Source organism: Scophthalmus maximus, chromosome 2 (assembly GCF_022379125.1).
Source record: "Scophthalmus maximus strain ysfricsl-2021 chromosome 2, ASM2237912v1, whole genome shotgun sequence".
In the NCBI taxonomy this organism is placed as follows: domain Eukaryota; kingdom Metazoa; phylum Chordata; class Actinopteri; order Pleuronectiformes; family Scophthalmidae; genus Scophthalmus; species Scophthalmus maximus.
Genome location: NC_061516.1, coordinates 6761657 through 6780728, shown reverse-complemented (window position 1 = coordinate 6780728; position 19072 = coordinate 6761657). Strand labels below are relative to the sequence as shown.

General features: G+C 46.5%; 2 protein-coding genes across 2 annotated transcripts in view; both read left to right on the top strand.

The window, feature by feature from the left end:
- Positions 1-1294: 1294 nt before the first annotated feature.
- LOC118301059 (myb/SANT-like DNA-binding domain-containing protein 2) lies at positions 1295-5223 on the top strand. The gene is made up of 4 exons (XM_035626139.2): positions 1295-1738; positions 3071-3326; positions 3412-3475; positions 4096-5223. Exons 1-4 carry the CDS (start codon positions 1310-1312, stop codon positions 4985-4987), a joined length of 1641 nt encoding a protein of 546 aa, XP_035482032.1. The 5' UTR covers positions 1295-1309; the 3' UTR covers positions 4988-5223.
- A 4736-nt stretch (positions 5224-9959) lies between these two features.
- esama (endothelial cell adhesion molecule a) overlaps positions 9960-19072 on the top strand; it is a 46708-nt gene continuing 37595 nt past the window's right edge. The window contains exon 1 of the mRNA XM_035626140.2: positions 9960-10393. Within this exon, the coding sequence (XP_035482033.1) occupies positions 10327-10393 (67 nt within the window). The 5' untranslated portion in view covers positions 9960-10326. The remainder of the gene's footprint in view (positions 10394-19072) is intronic.

The window sequence follows — 19072 nt, the reverse complement described above, 5'->3', positions numbered from 1 at the left end:
ATTGACAACACATTGACAGTCAGTTATGACAAGTAAAGGTTTTACTGACCGATGTTTCCTGTCTTTGACCTTTCTCGGACAGCCTGTGTGTTGACCTCATCCAAAAAAGGATTGTACTGCCCCTTTGGCCGGGTCAACAACCAAATGACCACACACACACACACACACACACACACACACACACACACACACACCAGATGGCAGAGCAGGCTGGAATGACTTGTATTCCCTGAGGGATGCCAATCACACACTGTCACCTTATAAGATAAAGTAAACAATGACACAATACATCAGTATACATCAATAAAAAACGTCTCTTTCGCCGCCCAGTGACGACTGTGTCCCGTTGGACTCTTCACCCCTTGGTGCAGTAATGGGGAACAAAAGACGGATCAACCAACGATATAAACGATATAAACCAATAAAGGAAGTGGCCTTTTATCCTAAATCATGAAGGACAAAAAATAGTTATATTATAAGTATAAACAAAGAAATAAATGGAGGAAAAAATAATTGCATTTTATTAATTTATTTATATATTTACAAGTCAAGACAGAAGTAGTAGATTCGATGATCCCACCACTGAAACCAATCCGACTTTAGACTGAGTTAAGTCCCGCCTACCTAATTACCATCTATACACTGACACATAGATAAATAAGAAGTGTAGAAATACAGAAATTAATGAATGAATAAATAAATGTAGAAATGTAGAAATAAATAAATAAATGAATGGATGAATAAATATAGAAATAAATATATAAATAAATAAATAAATGAATGGATGAATAAATGAAGAAATCAATAAATCAATGTACAAACAAATATATCAATAAATTAATGTACAATTAGATATATATAAATCAATCAATGTCGAAATAGAGAAATTGCCTTTTCAACAGCAAACTATATTTATTCATTCATCCATTTGTGTATTTAACTATTTCTTTCTGAATTTATGTCTTTCTTTATTCATCCGTGAATCCATGCTCATGTCATGTCTTGTCCTTCACACCCTGGACACCCTTGCAGGAGCCCAGTCGGGGGCCCAGCAGTGGGGCAGGTCTGTGGGGCCGTAGAAAGCCGTCGCACGGCCCTGCTGCGTCCGTCTCGCTCCCAGTGTCTTTGTTTTGTGAATGTGCCTGAGACCCGGACTGTCCACGCTTCACCTTCTCACCTTCTCACCTTCCACTCACCGCAGCCTCTGTCTGATCCACGCCGTGTTTTTGTCCACGCTCCGCGGCGTCAGGCCCCGGACGTCACCCCCCCCCCCCCCTCACCCCCCCCTCCCCTTAGCAACAGAGGCAACATGGCGGCGTCCAGCACCGCGGAGCGTTCTCCAGAGATCTCGACGCCGCTGAAGATACCGAAGACCGAGGCGCCATCCCCCGAGTCGGAGGACCTGAGCGACAGCAACCACTACCAGTCCAACCCCCCGACGCCCAACCGCTTCTCGCCCCTGAACGTGGGCTCGGGCGCCGCGGGCCGGACGGCGGCCTCATCCTCCAACAGCTTCACGGCGTGCCGCGGGATGTCGTGGACGCCGTCCGAGACGAACGCCCTCATCGCGGTGTGGGGCAACGAGCGGCTGACGGAGGCGCGGATGCAGCAGCTGGAGGTGGCGGGCACCGTGTTCTCCGGCAAGGCCCCCGGCCCCGCCATGTACGAGCGGGTGTCCAGAGCCCTGTCGGAGCTGGGCTACGAGAGGACCCCGTCCCAGTGCCGCGAGAGGATGAAGGTAAATCAGGCGGGGAGGACGGAACAGCGGTCCTCCCTCCCGCAGCATCAGGACCAGCCGCTCTGACAGCAGCTGGCCTGCGGCGCAGAGCAGGTAGTAGACAGACGGGATAAAGAGCCGGGTCAGAACCGGGACAGAGCCGGGTCAGGACCGGGTCAGAGCCGGGACAGAGCCGGGTCTGAGCCGGGACAGAGCCGGGACTGAGCCGGGTCAGAGCCGGATCAGAGCCGGGACAGAGCCGGGTCTGAGCCGGGACAGAGCCGGGTCAGGACCGGGACAGAGCTGGGTCAGGACCGGGTCAGGACCGGGTCTGAGCCGGGACAGAGCCGGGTCAGGGCCGGGACAGAGCCGGGACAGAGCCGGGTCTGTGCCGGGTCAGAGCCGGGACAGAGCCGGGGCAGACAGACATGTCCATCTCCATCACAGTGACACAAGCCCCTCCTCTCAGGCGGTTGTTTTCAGTAACCACAACACCAGTGTGATGTAATAAACACACTGTGGTTTACTGTTCATTTAGTTCTTCTTCCCCGTATAATGATCTCATGATAAAGATCATCACTGTGGTTTTATTTCTTTCATTATTAAGTGTTTGCTGCTGGGGCAGAATCAAACCTTTACACTTTGACTGAGTAATTCTGAGTCCATCCACTCACCTGTGACAGACACATCAGGTGACACAAATGCGAAATCATAAATAACCGCCATGTCCTGCAGAGCTGTGTAAGTGGGGGCTGGAGCCAATCCCAGCTGACATTGGGCGAGAGGCGGGGTACGGTCAATTAAGAGTCTTCAATTTACCTAACCCCATTCTGCATGTCTTTGGACTGTGGGAGGAATGAGGCAGTTATTGAGTATTATATTTAACTTGTCCTAAAGGTGTCGGCCTCAAACAGGGAGCTGGATCCACTATTAGTGACTTATTATCAATTATTATTATTTAAACTATGTTTAGGTTATTTGACGTCTGATGTGCAAACCTTTTGGCACTTCTAGATAGACTGGTTTTAGCTTATTTTCTACTGACACCTGGTGTTGAAAGAACTCACCAAGTAATTCCTCAGTAGGGTGATACAATGTAACGTTACCTTGTCGTCTCGGCTTCAGACAACCTCCTCACAGAAAGTTCAGAAAATATCAAACTGTGCTGAGTCAGTCTGTGCTGATTGTAGCGTTTCACACACACGAAATCGGACTGTTGCATCACCACTTAGCACTTAGACTTGGCCTTAAAGCGTAAAACCACATCTCTCGTCTTTGTGACCCTTGTGACCCTTCCCGTGAGTCACCGCGGGGTGACACAAGGTGACTGACCTGTCCTCCCATCGCACGCAGACGCTCCGCCGCTGCTACAGCCGCGTGAAGGAGCACGGCATCGGCAAACGGAAGAGCAGCTACACCATCGAGCAGCTGGAGAAGGTGTTCGGTCAGGGGGGCTGGGACTCGCAGAGCTGTGCCCCGGTGCTCATCAACAGCAGCGGCCTCTATCAGGAGATGGAGTCTGACGGCAGCACCATGGAAGACTTCTCCCAGGAGGACTGGTGCAACCAGGTGCTGGACTCGGCTTTCCAAGAGGGGGACATGGAGACGGGTGAGTCCGTCAGCCATCAGCTGTGGGCGCGACGACACAAGAATGGTGCGTTTGAACTAATGTGCGTGTGTTTGTTTCCCCTCAGAGGAAATCCAGGTGCCTAAGAACCGAGCTGTACAGATTCAAGCGGAGCTGTCGGAGCAAACCCAGTGAGTCTCCACCAACAGGCTGACGGGACTTTGTTCGTGAACTGAGTTGACTGAGCGCGTTTGATAGAACCATCACCAAGCTGTTGGAAAGACTTGACTGTACTCTGAGGAGGATGTGCATCTGTTCGTCACTTTGAGAGGGACGAACTGATGGGGATGATAAGATAGACATGGTCTTCGTCCATAACTGTACAGTGGAACGAAGATGATATTCTGCCGTCTGTCTGTGTGCAGGTCTTTTCTGCCACAAGTGTCTTTCTCGTTACGACCACTGGGGGTCGCCAAAGCCACAGAGTGTAAGGGGGGGGGCTGAATGGAATCTCCACGTTACTACAGATCTTCTTTCATTTTATGTACAAACTTCCATATGTAACTCGTCAAAACGAGAAATGATCATGTACTAACAGACGTGATGCAAAAATCTGTGGAGATATTGGTGGATAAATATCTATTGAAGCTAAGCCTAGCATAATAATAATACTATTCTTTATTGATACAGCACCTCTCAAAATTCTGATTACAGAGAGCGCCACAAGGCAGAGGTAACAGAGCTCCCACATCTGGCCACTGCTTGTGCAACACATGTTGTACTTTATCATGTGTCTTTTGGTTCTCTGCAGGAGAAGGGGCATGCTGCAGACGGTGACGCGAATCCTCGAGTCCGTGGAGCTGAAATGGGAGCACTTCCAAACGTGGACCGAGTTCTCGCGGCTGCACCTCTCCAACAAGCTGGCCATCTTTGGCGTGGGCTACAACACGCGCTGGCGCGAGGACGTGCGCTACCACCACGCCGAAATCAGCTCGCAGGTGCCGCTGGGCAAGAGGCTTCGCGAGTACTTCAACCCGGAGAAGCCCGAGGGCCGCGTCATCATGACCAAAGTTCAAAAGATGAACTGGAAGAATGTCTACTACAAGTTCCTGGACATCACCATCAGCGAGGCGCGCTGCCTGGAGCTGCACATGGAGGTGGACTGGATCCGCGTGTCCCAGTCCAGGGCAGCGGGCTGCGGCAAAGGCACGTGCCACTACCTCCTTCCCGGGGACATCCCCAAGGCCTACGGACTCTACGCTGTTGGCTACGGGGCAGCGGCGTCCGCCAGCCACGCCGCTCAGACCTCGGCCCAGGGTTACAGCGAGGACAATCGCTCGCCTCAGTGCAATTCAGAAAACGGCGCTCCGAGGCAGGCCGATGTGGACGGGGCAGCGCAGGGTGACAGGACCGGGGCTAAAGTCACTTACTGCTATTTGGGCATAGCTGAGGACAGGACCATACAGCAGAGCCTCTTCCAGCACTTTCAGGGCTCCAGCAAACACCACGTCCACAGCAGGCCCTCGGCCGTGACGCGCTTCCTGCAGGAGAGCTGCAGCTGCGAAGACTCCTCCCAATGTTTGACCATTTACATCAAATTCATAGAGGTGGAGCTGGACTTCCTCTCCGCCGGCTCCCTGGTGGAGTGCCTGGAAACCGCCGTGGGTTATCCCCTCAAATACAACGACAAAGAGGCAGCGTAACCACGCCGGTGTTCCTGACTCGGCGCCACTGAGGACGAGACCAGCTCGAAGCACTGGTGAACTGACGTTACGTCACGTCAGAGACATTGTGCGGAAACACGGGAACAGTCGGTTAACTATTGAAGTATGTACTTATTATTATTATTATTTTCAGCTAATGTGCACTACAAATGTTTCTGCTGCTTGTTCGGTGTAGATAAATATTGCTTCGTCAGGGAGCGTGGGGGGGGGGGGGGGGGGGGGTAGCATGTGTCTACCTCAGTGGGATGTACTGTAGCAAACAAGGCGGCGAGGGACCGTGATGTGGATTTACTCTTCAACTGCCTTGACTTTGACTGTTGGGGCCCGGACCTGAAACCACAGAGCGTCGTGACTGGGGACCGGTGCAGCTACGAGATGCTTCTATGCAAATCAGAGACAGAAAAAAAAGCAACCAATCAGTATTGGCCGGTGTGGACACGTGTTCATCCGGCAGCGTGTCCGCGAGCTGCGCTCGGTTAGCGTCGTAGTCCCCGCTCTTGCCTCTGCTCAGCACATGAAACAACATGTGTCGCTTGAGCCAACCCGTAACCATAGTGAGTACAATACCACACACACCGAATGAAAATCTGATTCTCACAACTTGTTGTGGCCGAATCGATCCGACCGATTGTGTCTCAGCGTCTGAACTACCCACTACTTTTTGATTGTCAGCCGGCCTCGTCGGCTCCTTTTAAACGAGCTTGCACCCTTAAGTGAAAAAGGGATATTTAATAAAATCAATTTTTACAGTATGAACTAAAGGAGACTTATCTCTTATCGACCTTGTTGCATGATCTTTAACAGATTCGATGCACATTCAACCGCTTGCCCGTGTTAGTAGTGTTCAGAGTTTTGCTCCTGCTCTCACACAACGCTGAACTTTGCTTAATATTCTGAATTACTGCCAGACCAGTCATGGCGTCATTAGTCTGCTGCTGCCGTGTATCTGGTGTCACATGTGTCGACCGATATGAGAACTCACTAGGAAACACGCTGGATAGTAAATACACTCCTGAACTCTGGAGCATCTCTAGCTGCACTCGTGGTGGGGTTGTGTGTGTGTGTGTGTGTGTGTGTGTGTGTGTGTGTGTGTGTGTGTGTGTGTGTGTGTGTGTGTGTGTGTGTGCGTCATTCCAGATATAATCTGCTGCGTGACGGCCTCAGAGCTCTGACCTCAGGTCAGCTCCAGACCATGAATTCACTTATGACCAATAATCAAACTGAATTGTTAATGTGTATGATTCCTGCGGTTATGTGCAATGTGCCAGGAAAAACTGTGTGGAGAAAAATCAAACAATGGATGAGTCCATGATGAATCTATGTATATAAAAAATCTACCTTATATATCTGAAATATATATATATATATATATATATATTTAAGAATATCAATGTTCTTGAGCATTCCGGCTTTTGCAAACTTGCGTGTTCATTTGTTTGGGTAAACGGCATATGAAGATGAATATGATATTTTCTATTTTATCGGTTGACACGGAGTCTGGTATGTGATCGTTTTTGAAGTCACTGTCTTGTATGTTTACATGTTTGAGAAACAATAAATGGGTCACACACTGTCATTGCACACAGTGGAAATGGGTTGGTGCGTATTTTTCTTTTTCCTCTGAGGAACTGAAGCTGACGTTAGACATCCCATGTGCCTTTTCAGAAACATGTCATATTATATCCTCCATGATGTAATGTACAAAAAAAATGTCAGAGTAAAAACCCACAGCTGTAAATGAGTAGAGCGCCACACTTGCTCCCTGTTTATCCCCAGATCTTTTCCTGGTGTGTTCTCACTGACAGTTTCTTCAAATGTGATTAAGGGGTCTGGCAGGAAAAGTTCCGGAGCCCCAGCTAACAATGTCAAAAGACCTATACTTTGATTTACGACCACAGGCCTGCAACACTACAGATATTTAAATCAGCTTCCACTGCTTCCCTCAGGTGAGACAGTGTTTCCCCGCGATTCCTCGTTCCTGATTTACTAAGTATTTTATTATTTGCACTTTCAGGCATTGCATCATATGTTTGCGCACGAGTAAGTGTATGCAAGTGTATGTAAGTGTATGTAAGTGTATGTGTGTGTGTGTGTCTAACACTGCAAACATTAAAGCTGCTAAACATCAGCATGAGCACTAACTAAATGACAGTGGTCGAGTGGAAGAAGACCTGGAGGATGTCATTCACCCATGAGGCCAGGAGGTGGCGACAGACAGCCACCGTGGAAAAGCTCCTGCACGGTGGTTCACAGGCTGGGTGTGTGTGTGTGTGTCTGTGTGTGTACACAAGGACACAATGCTTCAACAAATATCTGGACACTCCCCTAATCCACAAACAGAATATAAAGAATTTAGCTTAACTTGTTAATATGTGACGTTATTCCAAGTAAACATGTTTTAGATTTACAGTTTACACACGATACAACAGCATGTAGTGCGTTTTGCCCCTTGTTGGTTAATAATTCATGTTTTTTTATGTACATTGCTGTTACAAAACGATTCGGACTCGGGAAATTGCACATACATTATGTTAATAAATATTTCATTGAGCCCGGCTTTTGTATATTTGATATTGTTGGAAATGACTGTGCAATAGTAATAGGCTTTCATTCATGCAGTGCAACATTAATGAAACAATGGAACCTTTTATTTTTATTTACATAATGTAGAGTTTGAAAATCTGCATCAAAGCATTACTGTTCATCTACAGAAAATTAAAGTTTCCCTCCATCGTCTCACACTGGGAACATCTTCTACTATGAATCCTGATGTGATTATTCCTCTGCTCTGTACTGTATGTGTGTATACAGTGTGTGTGTCTACAGTATGTGTGTCTACTGTATGTGAAGACGGACAGAAACCAGGTCTCTGATCAGTAAGCAGGTGCCACATGCACCCTATGTAGGGCAGGGATGATAAAGGATGACATTCTTATACAGATTCATGTAGATTTAATTCTGCAGCGTACAGTCTGAGATAATCTGATCACATTGTGTGTTTTTTTCATCTGTTTTATTCTTACATTTGATCAAAGCAATAACTCACGTCCACACGGTCGGTGTTTATGGAGTCAGGTGACAGGTGACACACACACTGCAGGCCCGTCCCGTTGAAACAACAGATCTCGCTCTGTACCTGTCTGCAGCCTGACGCCATGTTCAAACACCTGGTAACATGTTCTCTCTGATCCTCAGGATGGAAGAACTCTCCCTGGATGTAATCCAGTGCACAAGCTCCAAACATGGACCAGAATAAATTGACTGAACTCATGCTGCCGTCCCTTTTTGGAAATATTAAATCATGCTACATGATTGTAGCATGTATAGAGACAGGCAGATCTGCTTTATTACACCAGACGACACATCTGGCATCACATGACATCTGGAGGAATGTGGAGTTTATGTCTTATGGCATGATGGTATTTCCTTTTTTAATCCTTTTTTTAATTACTGTGTCAGTAATGGTAACAGTTATAATAATTATCATATGTTTTATATGTTTATTTATGTTTTCAGTAGAATTGTCATTTCATTTTTTTTGAGGAGGGGCAGTTACCTGAAAGTGGGGACAATACTGTACCTATGTGTACAGTTCTGCTGAATTCTCTCTCTTCATTTTAGAAAAGAAACACTAGAATGAAAAAGATAAGAAGAGAAAGAAAACTTATTTTATGAATTGGATCATGGGAGCGACGTGTTTTGTCCTCCAGGTGTCAGGTGTGCTCACCATCGGACCAGACCCTGGATTGCAATATTAGCCCCTCTGCCCTGCTCACATTATGTTTCTGCAGCGGTAATAAAAACAGCTTGTGTTGACAGCTGCAGATTCCAGCTGGAGGCCCAGATGCAATTTACAACAGCACAACAAAAAACGTCATCGGCAGGGGGATCGGACCCTGCTCCTTTGGATTTAATCACAGCAGTCACCTCTGCTCACCTCTCGTAATTGAGCGGTCCTCCTGCATTAGCCTCAGCCTCGTTGCTGGGGCAACCGGGCGACCTCAGAAGATGAAATGCAGGGGTCCGGCCTCCTCGGAGAGCACGGGTCACTCCATGTTTTTGACATCAGAGGGTGAGCTCACCTGGGGAGTTCACGTCAAGCTGAGTCCAGTCTGTTGCAGACACACACCTCTTCACACATGATGGAGCAGGAGCCGCAGACTTCCAGGGGCCGAGCGGGGAAAAGGATGGAGATTTGAAAACAGGCTGATGGTCGAAAAACGCCTGAGCCTGCAGGGTATCAGGGAAATGTTTCATGTCAGCTACAAGAGTCGAGGAGCCGCTTTTATAATCAATGTATTTATTTTCTGCTGTGATACTGTAATGTATTTTATCATTTATCACATGCTTAAATGTGCTGTTTCACATGTATCTATTTATAAGATAAGATAAGGTATGCCTTTATTCGTCCCACAATGGGGAAATTTGGACATTACAACAGCAAAGTGGATGGAAGAACATAGGAAGACATTTAAAAAACAACAGGTATGTACAAAATAAACAGAAAATATAAAAAAAGATATATAAATACTATATACAGAGCAGTAGCAATAGTTACACATGGAAAATAAATATTAATATTGCAGTTTGTTAATTGCACATGATGATGATTATGATTTTGACATTGAGGAGAATCGTTTCAAACCTTTGAATCAAGACGAATTTCGGACAGAATTCGGACGATGAAGTGAAATCAACCAGATTTTTCTTTTTTCGTACCTGCGATTCAGCGAACAGGTGTGTGCCCGTCAGATTGGCGAGGGAAACCCCGGATGTCCGTTCACATTTATTTTCAAAATAAAAGCAACTCTGTCACGCAAACACCGTTCACATACGCTTGAGCGTTTTATTTCTTTAAAGAGAAAAACCGGAAATCGTTGTTGACGTCGAGGCGAACTTGATGGCAGTGTCACCTCTCTCGCTCTCTCTCTCTCTCTCTCTCCCCCTCCCCCCATCTCTCTCTCTCTCTCAGGAGAGGACGCAGAATGACCACTTGCAGAGTTGTTCTCGGCACCGGCAGAGGAGGAGGAGAGAAGTGGAGAGAAGAGAAGAGAAGTGGAGAGAAGAGAAGAAGAGAAGAAGAGGAGAAGAGGAGTCGTCGCTCGGTGTCGGAGGTGGTGATCCAGTGTGCACTTCACTTCCCTCCCGCGGCTGTGGGATAAAGCGGCTCCCGCGGCTCCTCACCTGAAGTGTTCTTACCCTCCGAGGGAACACCACCTGACAGACTGAGGCAAAACAAAGATCGCATATATATCTATATATATACAGTATATAGATATTTATATTTCTATATATTCACACATAAAGCTGGGGGAACCATGGAGGTCTCCGCTACTTCAAGGAAACTTAGCCTGCTCTCAGTCACCTTCCTGTGGGGGCTCTCAGGTGAGTGAGCATTTACTCATTTATGAATCAATGTGTATTCATGTTTTTGTTCTTCTCCACACACCACACACTGTACATAGCCTGCCTTCACGGTTCAGATATTTTCCAAACAATGCAATTATTGGAGGTACAATAAGGCTGAATAACGACTGAAGGTGACATTGATTCTATTATTTATATCACAACCCGTGTGACTCTGCAAACACATTTCCATCCAGTTCATCAGCGAGTTGAAGCAACATTCTCCTTATCTCCTGTGTGTCTCCAGTGAGCCAATATCACATCTCCATGTTCACTCTGTGAAATGTATACTTGGATGAAACCAACCAGATATTAGTCATAATCATAAGCTAATAATTAATGAGGACGTGACAGAAACGGTCTGTCTGCGTGTTGGTGCCGGAGGATGAAGGGGTGGATTTAAAGCTGAAACACCTGTTTGTTTTTCACAGGATTTGATACAAGTGTGTTACACATGATTATGTCTTCCAGGGAAGAATAATCCCTTTATATCTGCTGCAACATTGGCTCAGCCGTCACTCTCTCTAGCAATGTATTAAACTCCTACTTTCGCTGATAGCTTTACAGTACACGCAGCCTACTTCCTCCCCCCCCCCCATCTCTTTGATTCTGAAATTGGGGCACGGTGCAGCCGACGACGAGTTCTAAATGATTCATTCAGGTAAAACTTTTTGACAAGAGTCGTCCCGACGGGAAACAGCAGGAGGATATTATTTGGATTAAAAGATAGGGAGTCAGATGTGTGACACCTATGTAAATGCTTCATTGAGGGATTTCTGTATGTTCATATTCGTCTGGTGGTGAAATTCTGAATCCCCGTTGTATCGTTCCTCTTGTCCCGTCTCAGCCCCCGCTATGAGCAGGAAACAGATTTGTGTCCATCGCAGTGCAACATTCAATTTTGAACTTCTGTTTGAGTCGGGAGACTCCGTCTGCTGCAGGTGAGTAGGCATTAGTTCCAAACGACATGAGCGGGAGCAGCAGCTTCACATTTTTGCCTCAGTTCGCTGTGGGTTGTCCAACGCTCTGTTGCCAAAACAAGCTGACAGCGCTGACACAGGCAATCTCAGACGGGCTTGTTACACCCTGAGGGAAGGGTATTACCTGAGAAATGCTCCCATTCTACCAACCAGACGCCCCCCCCCCCCCCCCCCCCCATTACATGGGTTCAACACCTCGAAGGTATTTCAAGCAGTGATTGGTGGCAATGTCCCCGAGTGACTAATCTGGAGTCTTAACAGCCGGCCGTGATTCACAACACGACGGGACAATGCGAGCACAGGGGCCGACCTTGACCCCCGCGCTCGGCTCACTATCAGTCACCCTGCAGGTGTGTCCTGAACGCACGCCGTGGTCGAGCCGCGGACGGGAAATGTTCGTGAATAGCACTCCTGTGGCGACAGGAAAGCCGCGTGCTCCTCGAGTCGCTGCTGCGGCCGAGAGCGCTGGAGCAGGAAGTGAGCGAATGTCGACCCCCGCGAACAAGACAAAGGCCTCGTCTGGTGTTTCAGTCCAAACTCAGAGCGGGGCAGGGGGTCGTCGGACTGAGGCCTTCAGAACACATCCATGAGTCCGTTAACGGCTCCACTGACTTCTACTGTTTACTGGCTCATCAAGGAGAGTTTGGGCAACAAGGTCATCTCCTCAGTCAATTGGCTGATTCGTTGATTGACACCCTTTTGATAACTGACCAATCTTTTAGGTTGTTTTTCAAGTAAAAATGCCCAAAAACATTGGATCATTACATTCTCAAATATTAAAACGTGCTGCTTTACAAGCAACCCGAATATTTTAGGCTTTTGACTGTTGATCAGATAAAACAAGACATGTTCCACTGTTTTCAAAGCTGGTGTAGAAAATCTAAAAAATTCAATCAGAGTAAGCAATAATAAAAATGCATTTATAGAATAGAATAGAAGAAATAGAATAGAATGAACTATTATGTATCTTAAAAATGCTGTAAAGAAAGGACAAATGATTAGCTGCTGAGTGTAGAAAAATCAGCTTAAACATTCACAATGTTCAAATTCAACATTCCTGATTTTGTCCGGTCTCTGAACTGGAATGTTGACCTCTGTGTGATTCATTGCGACTTTTCTGAATTCACTTTGATACCAAACGCCGGTTTCCAGTGTAATCTTCATTATTGCGTGAGCTCATTACGATTGTCCCGGTAAACTTGTGTTAATAATCAGATTACGTTAGTGTGAGTTCAACAGGCCTTGTACCTAATTATGCTCTGTCTTCTAATTCCTTGAATTAATTTGCAATTTGCCGTCCTCTTGTTCTCGGCCAACTCTATACAACGATCATAATAATATAACAATAATCACCTTCAGGGGGTAAAGATTAATATTATGTGACAGCATGATCAGAACATAAAAATACCCACTTACTGAACATGTGATGTGTTCTGCAGACTGTTAGAAGGCCAACATGTTTGCCAGGGAACTTGGAAATGGTTTGAGCGATCGCTTCGACACTTGGTCTCCTCACGTGGACGTCTGGACAGGAGATGTTCCCTGCTCCAGTCCAATGGACAGTGTGCAATGGAAAGAGGGTTTTTTGTTTTTTTCATTCCTGCGTGTGTGGTCTTGTTGTCACCCAAGGTGTGGGGACCTACTGTGAGTCTGTTGACACGGTAACATTACGGGGATTTGCCTTCCTTCCTGGGCACGTTGTTGTTTAAATTCCAACTCACCCCATATGTGTAAATGGCCGGCAATGGACCTGACTCCTCGCAGTGTTAGTTACCTGTGTGTGTGTGTGTTTCATGAATGCATTAACGTGGCTACATGCGGTAATCTCGAAGCTAGACGTCCCTTATCAAAGGCCAGTTGTTCATGACAACAGCATATAAGCCTTGTCTGGTGACCAACCGTGGCACAATGACTCTTCTATTCTGGTCAAGAGAAAACACCGTCCTCTGTTTTCCAGGTGGGTCCCACGGTGGACCTTACTTATTTAAAAAGGTCAATCCATCCCAGCTTCAAAGGCTCCATCGGGACGGGGAGTGAGAAGCTACTGCCACTGCTGCTTTTTCTATAGGTCGACTCTCAGTGATTTATTTTCGCCAAATGTATTTATTTTAATACACAGCCACACAGGGCGCTGACCCTCCGTGTCTTAGAGCCTGGCATACTCATTTACTCTTTACGTGACAATATGGCGACCTGGGTTTGTTTCCTGGTCTACTCCCTACTGTTGCCCTGACAACACGTCATCCCGAAATATACTACACTTCCCCTCGGACAGCGGAAGGGAGGGCCTTGGAATGCAGTTCACCCGACGTACAACTATGGCCTTATCTCTAATTGCCTATTCCTTAGAATAATAATAAATGGATGTGCAGCAAATCCCCCTCTCCACTTTGAGCCGGGATTACGGCAGTTTGAAGTCCAAAGTCCTCGTGTGTGTGTGTGTCCCCAGCCACCGGGGCAATTTTGATTTGACGGAGGAGATTGAGGGATTTATCAGTACATACGTGACGACACAGAAGCGCAGCGGCGCACTTTTTCCCTGCCCAGGCGAGGCGGTTTGCTGTCCAAGCGATAGTCTGTGCAAGTGTGCCAAGTGCCTCTTGTAATCCTGTGTATTTACACCCACGGGCACTCTGTACAGTACAAGGCCCAGGAGAACAGGAACCCGACGGGGGATTAGTTCAGGTTCAGCCACACGGCTGATGGATAAAGGGAGAGAACCATCACTGCTTCTGTATTTCAGACGTTTCCTCAGATGCTGTGAAACCTTCAGCTTTTTTCAATATGTTATTAGCTTTTCCTTATCTATGCACATCTCTCTCTCATTGCAGTACTTTTGCGTGTGTCTTCGTAGTCGTTTTTGGTTACTTTGTGTGCTGTTGTATTCGCCCTGCATCTCTCCGTCTCATTAGGGGTCGCTTGATTGATGTGAACGGTCGCTGCAAATTGAGGCTCTGATATATACGTACATCTATACTTTTGTTGATGTTAAAAATAGGATAGTTGAACCTGGGGGTCATGTAAACACCATAATCTAATTATATGACTTTAATTAAAGTCATTTCACAGGATTAATGCTGTGATTAAAGGATGTGGAGCGCTGGCCGTTTAAGGACCACCAGAGGTTTGACAGGTCACAGCTCCTGCCCCCCCCCCTTCACTCACTCACTGACTTTTTTAAGTATGTACAAACATCCATATTTTTAGTCTCAATGTGGGATTAACTGTGGGAAAGAGACACGGGCGGTGATGTGTGTCGTGTGGCATGTCGCTCGGATATCTCTGGGTGTGTGGTTTGCCATTCGTGACTGCATGATTGTCCCAGTGACTGTAAGAACAGCACCGTGACCGTGTCACATGCTCTGTGGGGCTGCGATGCGCTGGGTGTCCCCTTCCTGTGACGTCCCACCTCCATCCATGGATCCAGAAGGGAGAAGGCCTCCTCTCCGGGGTCATGAGAAAGGCACTGGGTGACTTTCCCAACGTCCAGCCCTGGCCTAGGGACTCTTAAAGGCACAGACGCACATACTTCCTTACTTCATCTTTTTTCCTCACTGTCCCCTCTCTCTGAGAAGGAAAGGCAAAGGCGGCGTTCACACATGGGCAGAGTGGTTGTACGTGGCTGTCGATGAGTTTTCCCACGTCAGTGACTGATGCCTGGAAAGACGCCTGCAGGTTCGGATGGAAATCTCTTGTAGACAGTAAAACACGGTTTTGTGTGTGCTGTTTTGTATAGGGGCGACATAAACAGAGTGATTCCCAGCTGATGATGGACAGTAATAGTTTCCTTCAACAAGGCGTTGTGTCGATGAATAAATACAAGATGCAAAGTATATTTTTAGAGACCCCGTGGACTCTTTAGGATTTCTGTCCCATGCGCTGCTGGATGGCTCTTCCCAGTGCAGGACTGCGGTGTCAGCCTCAGACCTCAGTTGACGGAGATGCGACTGTAGCCGGGCTCTGACGGCACTCTGCCTAATGACTATTTACAGCCACCAGAGCCGCAGGAGGCTCATCAGGTGGCTCCTCGGGCCAGTCTGCTCCCAGCCTCACATCACACTGCTCATGTTAAAAAAAAAAAACGAGAAAAAAAAACATGAGCAGGATAGCAGTCATTTATAATAACTAATACTAGGCCACCGACTCGGTGCTCAACACAGATAACACTGACAGCGCTGCAGGAGGAGCCCTAATTGTGGGTTCCGTGAGTGTGAATACCTGGCACCTGCCCAGCTGGTCAGACTTAGGCGAGCACATGCTGCCTGGTGCCTCGGATGGCAGGGCAGGTCCTCGTAGCATCTGGGATCATTATAGAAACAATAATACTGATTAAAAGTCAGAGTCGGCTTCTGTAAGTGATTTCAGGTCTAAGAACAAAACATAGGATTCTGTGCAGAGCAACAGTTTCTGAGGCTGGCATCCCTGAAGGGTTTCAGGTTGAACTAAATACATCATCCCATCCCCAAGGACTCAATTACAGCATTGCCACAAATGAACTAGATTGAGACTTTATTATGAAGTGTTATCACGTGGAGAACGAGGCAGAGACAGACGATCCCAGCAACATAGCAAACACAAGGATGTCCTCTGATACCCGAGTTTGTGGGAAGCAGTCGAAGATATGGGACTTGCTAACGGCGTGGCTCTTCCTCTGCAAAGTGCAAAACAGGGAGCACACTTCCCGAGTGTCGACAGGCTCGTCATTCCAAGGCACCGCCGCGATGGCATCAGCATAACTCACATGCAAGTGTCGACACACAAAGTGCTCATAGAACCTCTTTTTTCTGGACTGGTTTTTATTGCTGATATTTTATGTATGTTTTTCTACAATAATCCAAAAAACCCATGAAATAAATCACAGTAATCCAATGATGATTGAGCATAGTTTTTCTCAGACGTGGGCTTCATCACACAATCTTACTGGTGGTTTTGAGTTAAAGCAGCAGTGACACTGGGACGGTGACACATGACTGTGTGACAGGCTGAGAAAATTTCATCAACACTAGCAAGATGTTGAGAAAAAAAAAAAAAGCGTGCGCAGAAGACCCCTAAAGGTCAAGTGTCGCGTGTGCCCATGGAAAAAGGGCGAATTACCCGAAAACTGGAAGCAAGCTAAGTTGATGGTAATGTGACCTGCATGCGTTTCCTCTATGTCTCTCCACAAACGCGGATCACACTTCAGACTAAGCTTCAAATATTCTCACCGAAGCTTTGAAGCTCCCCAAAAAAAGGTCCCGACAGCCGCAGAGCAAACGCAGCCGGCTCTCAGTGACGCTGACAGATGTCGCAGGCCCAAGTCAACAACAACCGCAGCCTCACATCTGTATGACCTGTCCTTCAAAAGGAAAAAAAAAACCTTAATAAGGCTGTTGACAGACGGGAATTGAGGGCATGGGCTTAGACAAGATAGGCTGTGTTAAATTATTCTTACTTGGAGGTACTTAGGTGGGGGGCGGGGGTTAGAGCCTGATGCACTTAGGACGCTGACATAATCCCGGTTTTCTTCTTCAAGTGTTTACGCAGCTCGTAATCACACACTGCCAATCAAATCCGTTTGTGAGCCGCCTGCCTTACGGGACAGTTTCAGTAATAGTTTGATAGTATGACCATCACGTATCAGCGGAATCACAGCAACGAGCCCCGTCTGCTCTTATGGTTCAACAGGGCTGCCCGTTCCCCTTCACAGTGGAAGACAGTGTCCGCTGTGATTTGTGACATTTTGGTGGATTATAAAATGCATGAACAGCTAGCCCCCCTTTTCCCAGCCCCCGTCCTCGTGAAAAGGAGTTGTTAAAAGTAGCATTAGTTTGCTAACACTACCTTTACTTGGTTTGATTGCCACGGTTCTATGCCTCCGTGTCCATACATTGAGGGAATTTGTCAAAGAGATGTTCTCAAGGACTAGATGAGTAGATTTTGGTAGCCAAAGGTCAGAGGGTAATGTGACCTCAAAAAACCCACGTGTTTGGCTTTGTGAACGTGACATCTCAGTGATGTTGCTCAGTGATGTTACAGATGTTCACATAGACCTTAAAGATCAGCTGAATCGATTTTGGTGGTCTGACGGTCAAAGGTCAAGATCACAGTGACCTCCAGAGAGAATGTCATTACATCTGGCACAAACATTGGTGGTCACAGGTCAAGGTCACAGTGACCTCACAAAACATGTTTCTGGCCTTCTAAAGACAAAATTTCTGGAATTCCTGGAGGGGATTTCTTCACGTTGGACTCAAATTTGACCCGATTACAGTTTGATCAAAGCTCAAGGTCACTGTGACCTCACAAAACATGATTTTGGTCATAATTCAAGAATTCACACTGTACTTATGATAACATACTCTCAATAACGTGAATGAAATCCCTTCAAAGTCTTCACTTTGTATATTATATGAGTCTTTCCAGACATGGATGTACTCTCAGTGTGGTGACTACTCCGATTAGCAAGGTTTTTTTGTTGCTGTATTGTTTCATGGTTCAACTCTACACTTTGAAGACTGCAGATGATTTGCAGAATATTTCATGCAGCATTGTACAGTAGGGCAACATTTCTTTCAGCGCAGGACTGTTGTGGTCAGCTTAAAGCATGGATGTGATTGGATAAACGCGTGAGGAGTAAGTCAACGATAACGATCTTTAAAGGACTTTTCATGTTTACTTTGATTGTTATGCAGTAGTTAATATTCACCTCTACTTTTAGCAGTTACAGACAGATTCATTATGTGTCTTTTATTGTGTGATGTAGTGTGACTGCTCAAAAGTCAGCTCAATTAAGCTGTTCTTCATGTTGAGATTGTAATGTTTTATTTTATAAAAATATATTAATTTCACGTGGAGATTTTGAGAATTTGAACACTTTTATTTCAGGCAGGGCAAGGCGCCTCCCACAATAAACCCTCTACTGATATGATGATGTCTGACTAAAGTTAAGTTTAGATGTAAATTGTCGAGTCACTGTGTGTCGCCACTAAGATCTCAGTTCATTGTAGCAGCAAAGGAATGACTCACCATGAGGGTCATATGAGGAAGACACTGTTTTCATGTATGGGCTCAGTACAGCATGCCTGCACGTACACACGGAGACACCAACTTACACCTGTGTACAGACAGGAAATGATTTGGCGTTATAGATGAAGCATAATTGGCCCGGTGAAAACCAGATGGAGTTATCGTGTATGGTAGGGGACAGTGGCAGCAGGCAGCTATGTGGAAAAAGTCATTATAGTGACACTATTAAGCCGAGGCCTTCAGGACAGCTCTCAGTGAGGCAGAACGGGTGGAGGAGATCCATTAACAAAGACAGTAGGAGACACATGCAGACATTGCCCAGGGAAAAGTCTCTCTTCCATACGCCGTACACTGCTCTCCTGGAGTGTGTTTAATGGAGACTTGAAATATATACAGACAGTATTTACTGCATATTTAGATGACAAGTACACAAATGGAATTAGAGACGCTCAGCGGCTGAAGAATAATCTGTGAATTCAGGAATTCTCATGAAAACGCCACACTGTCACGCAGTATGACAGTTTGATCAGAGGCCTTACTGCAGCGTATGACACAGCACACCCGTTTGTATACTTTGTCGAGTCGCTGTGAACTTGACTGTGGGAGCGGAGGTGCAGTGACGAGGATGTCAGCCATGATCAAGCGGCACAGTGCAATTTGGTGTCAAGGATTA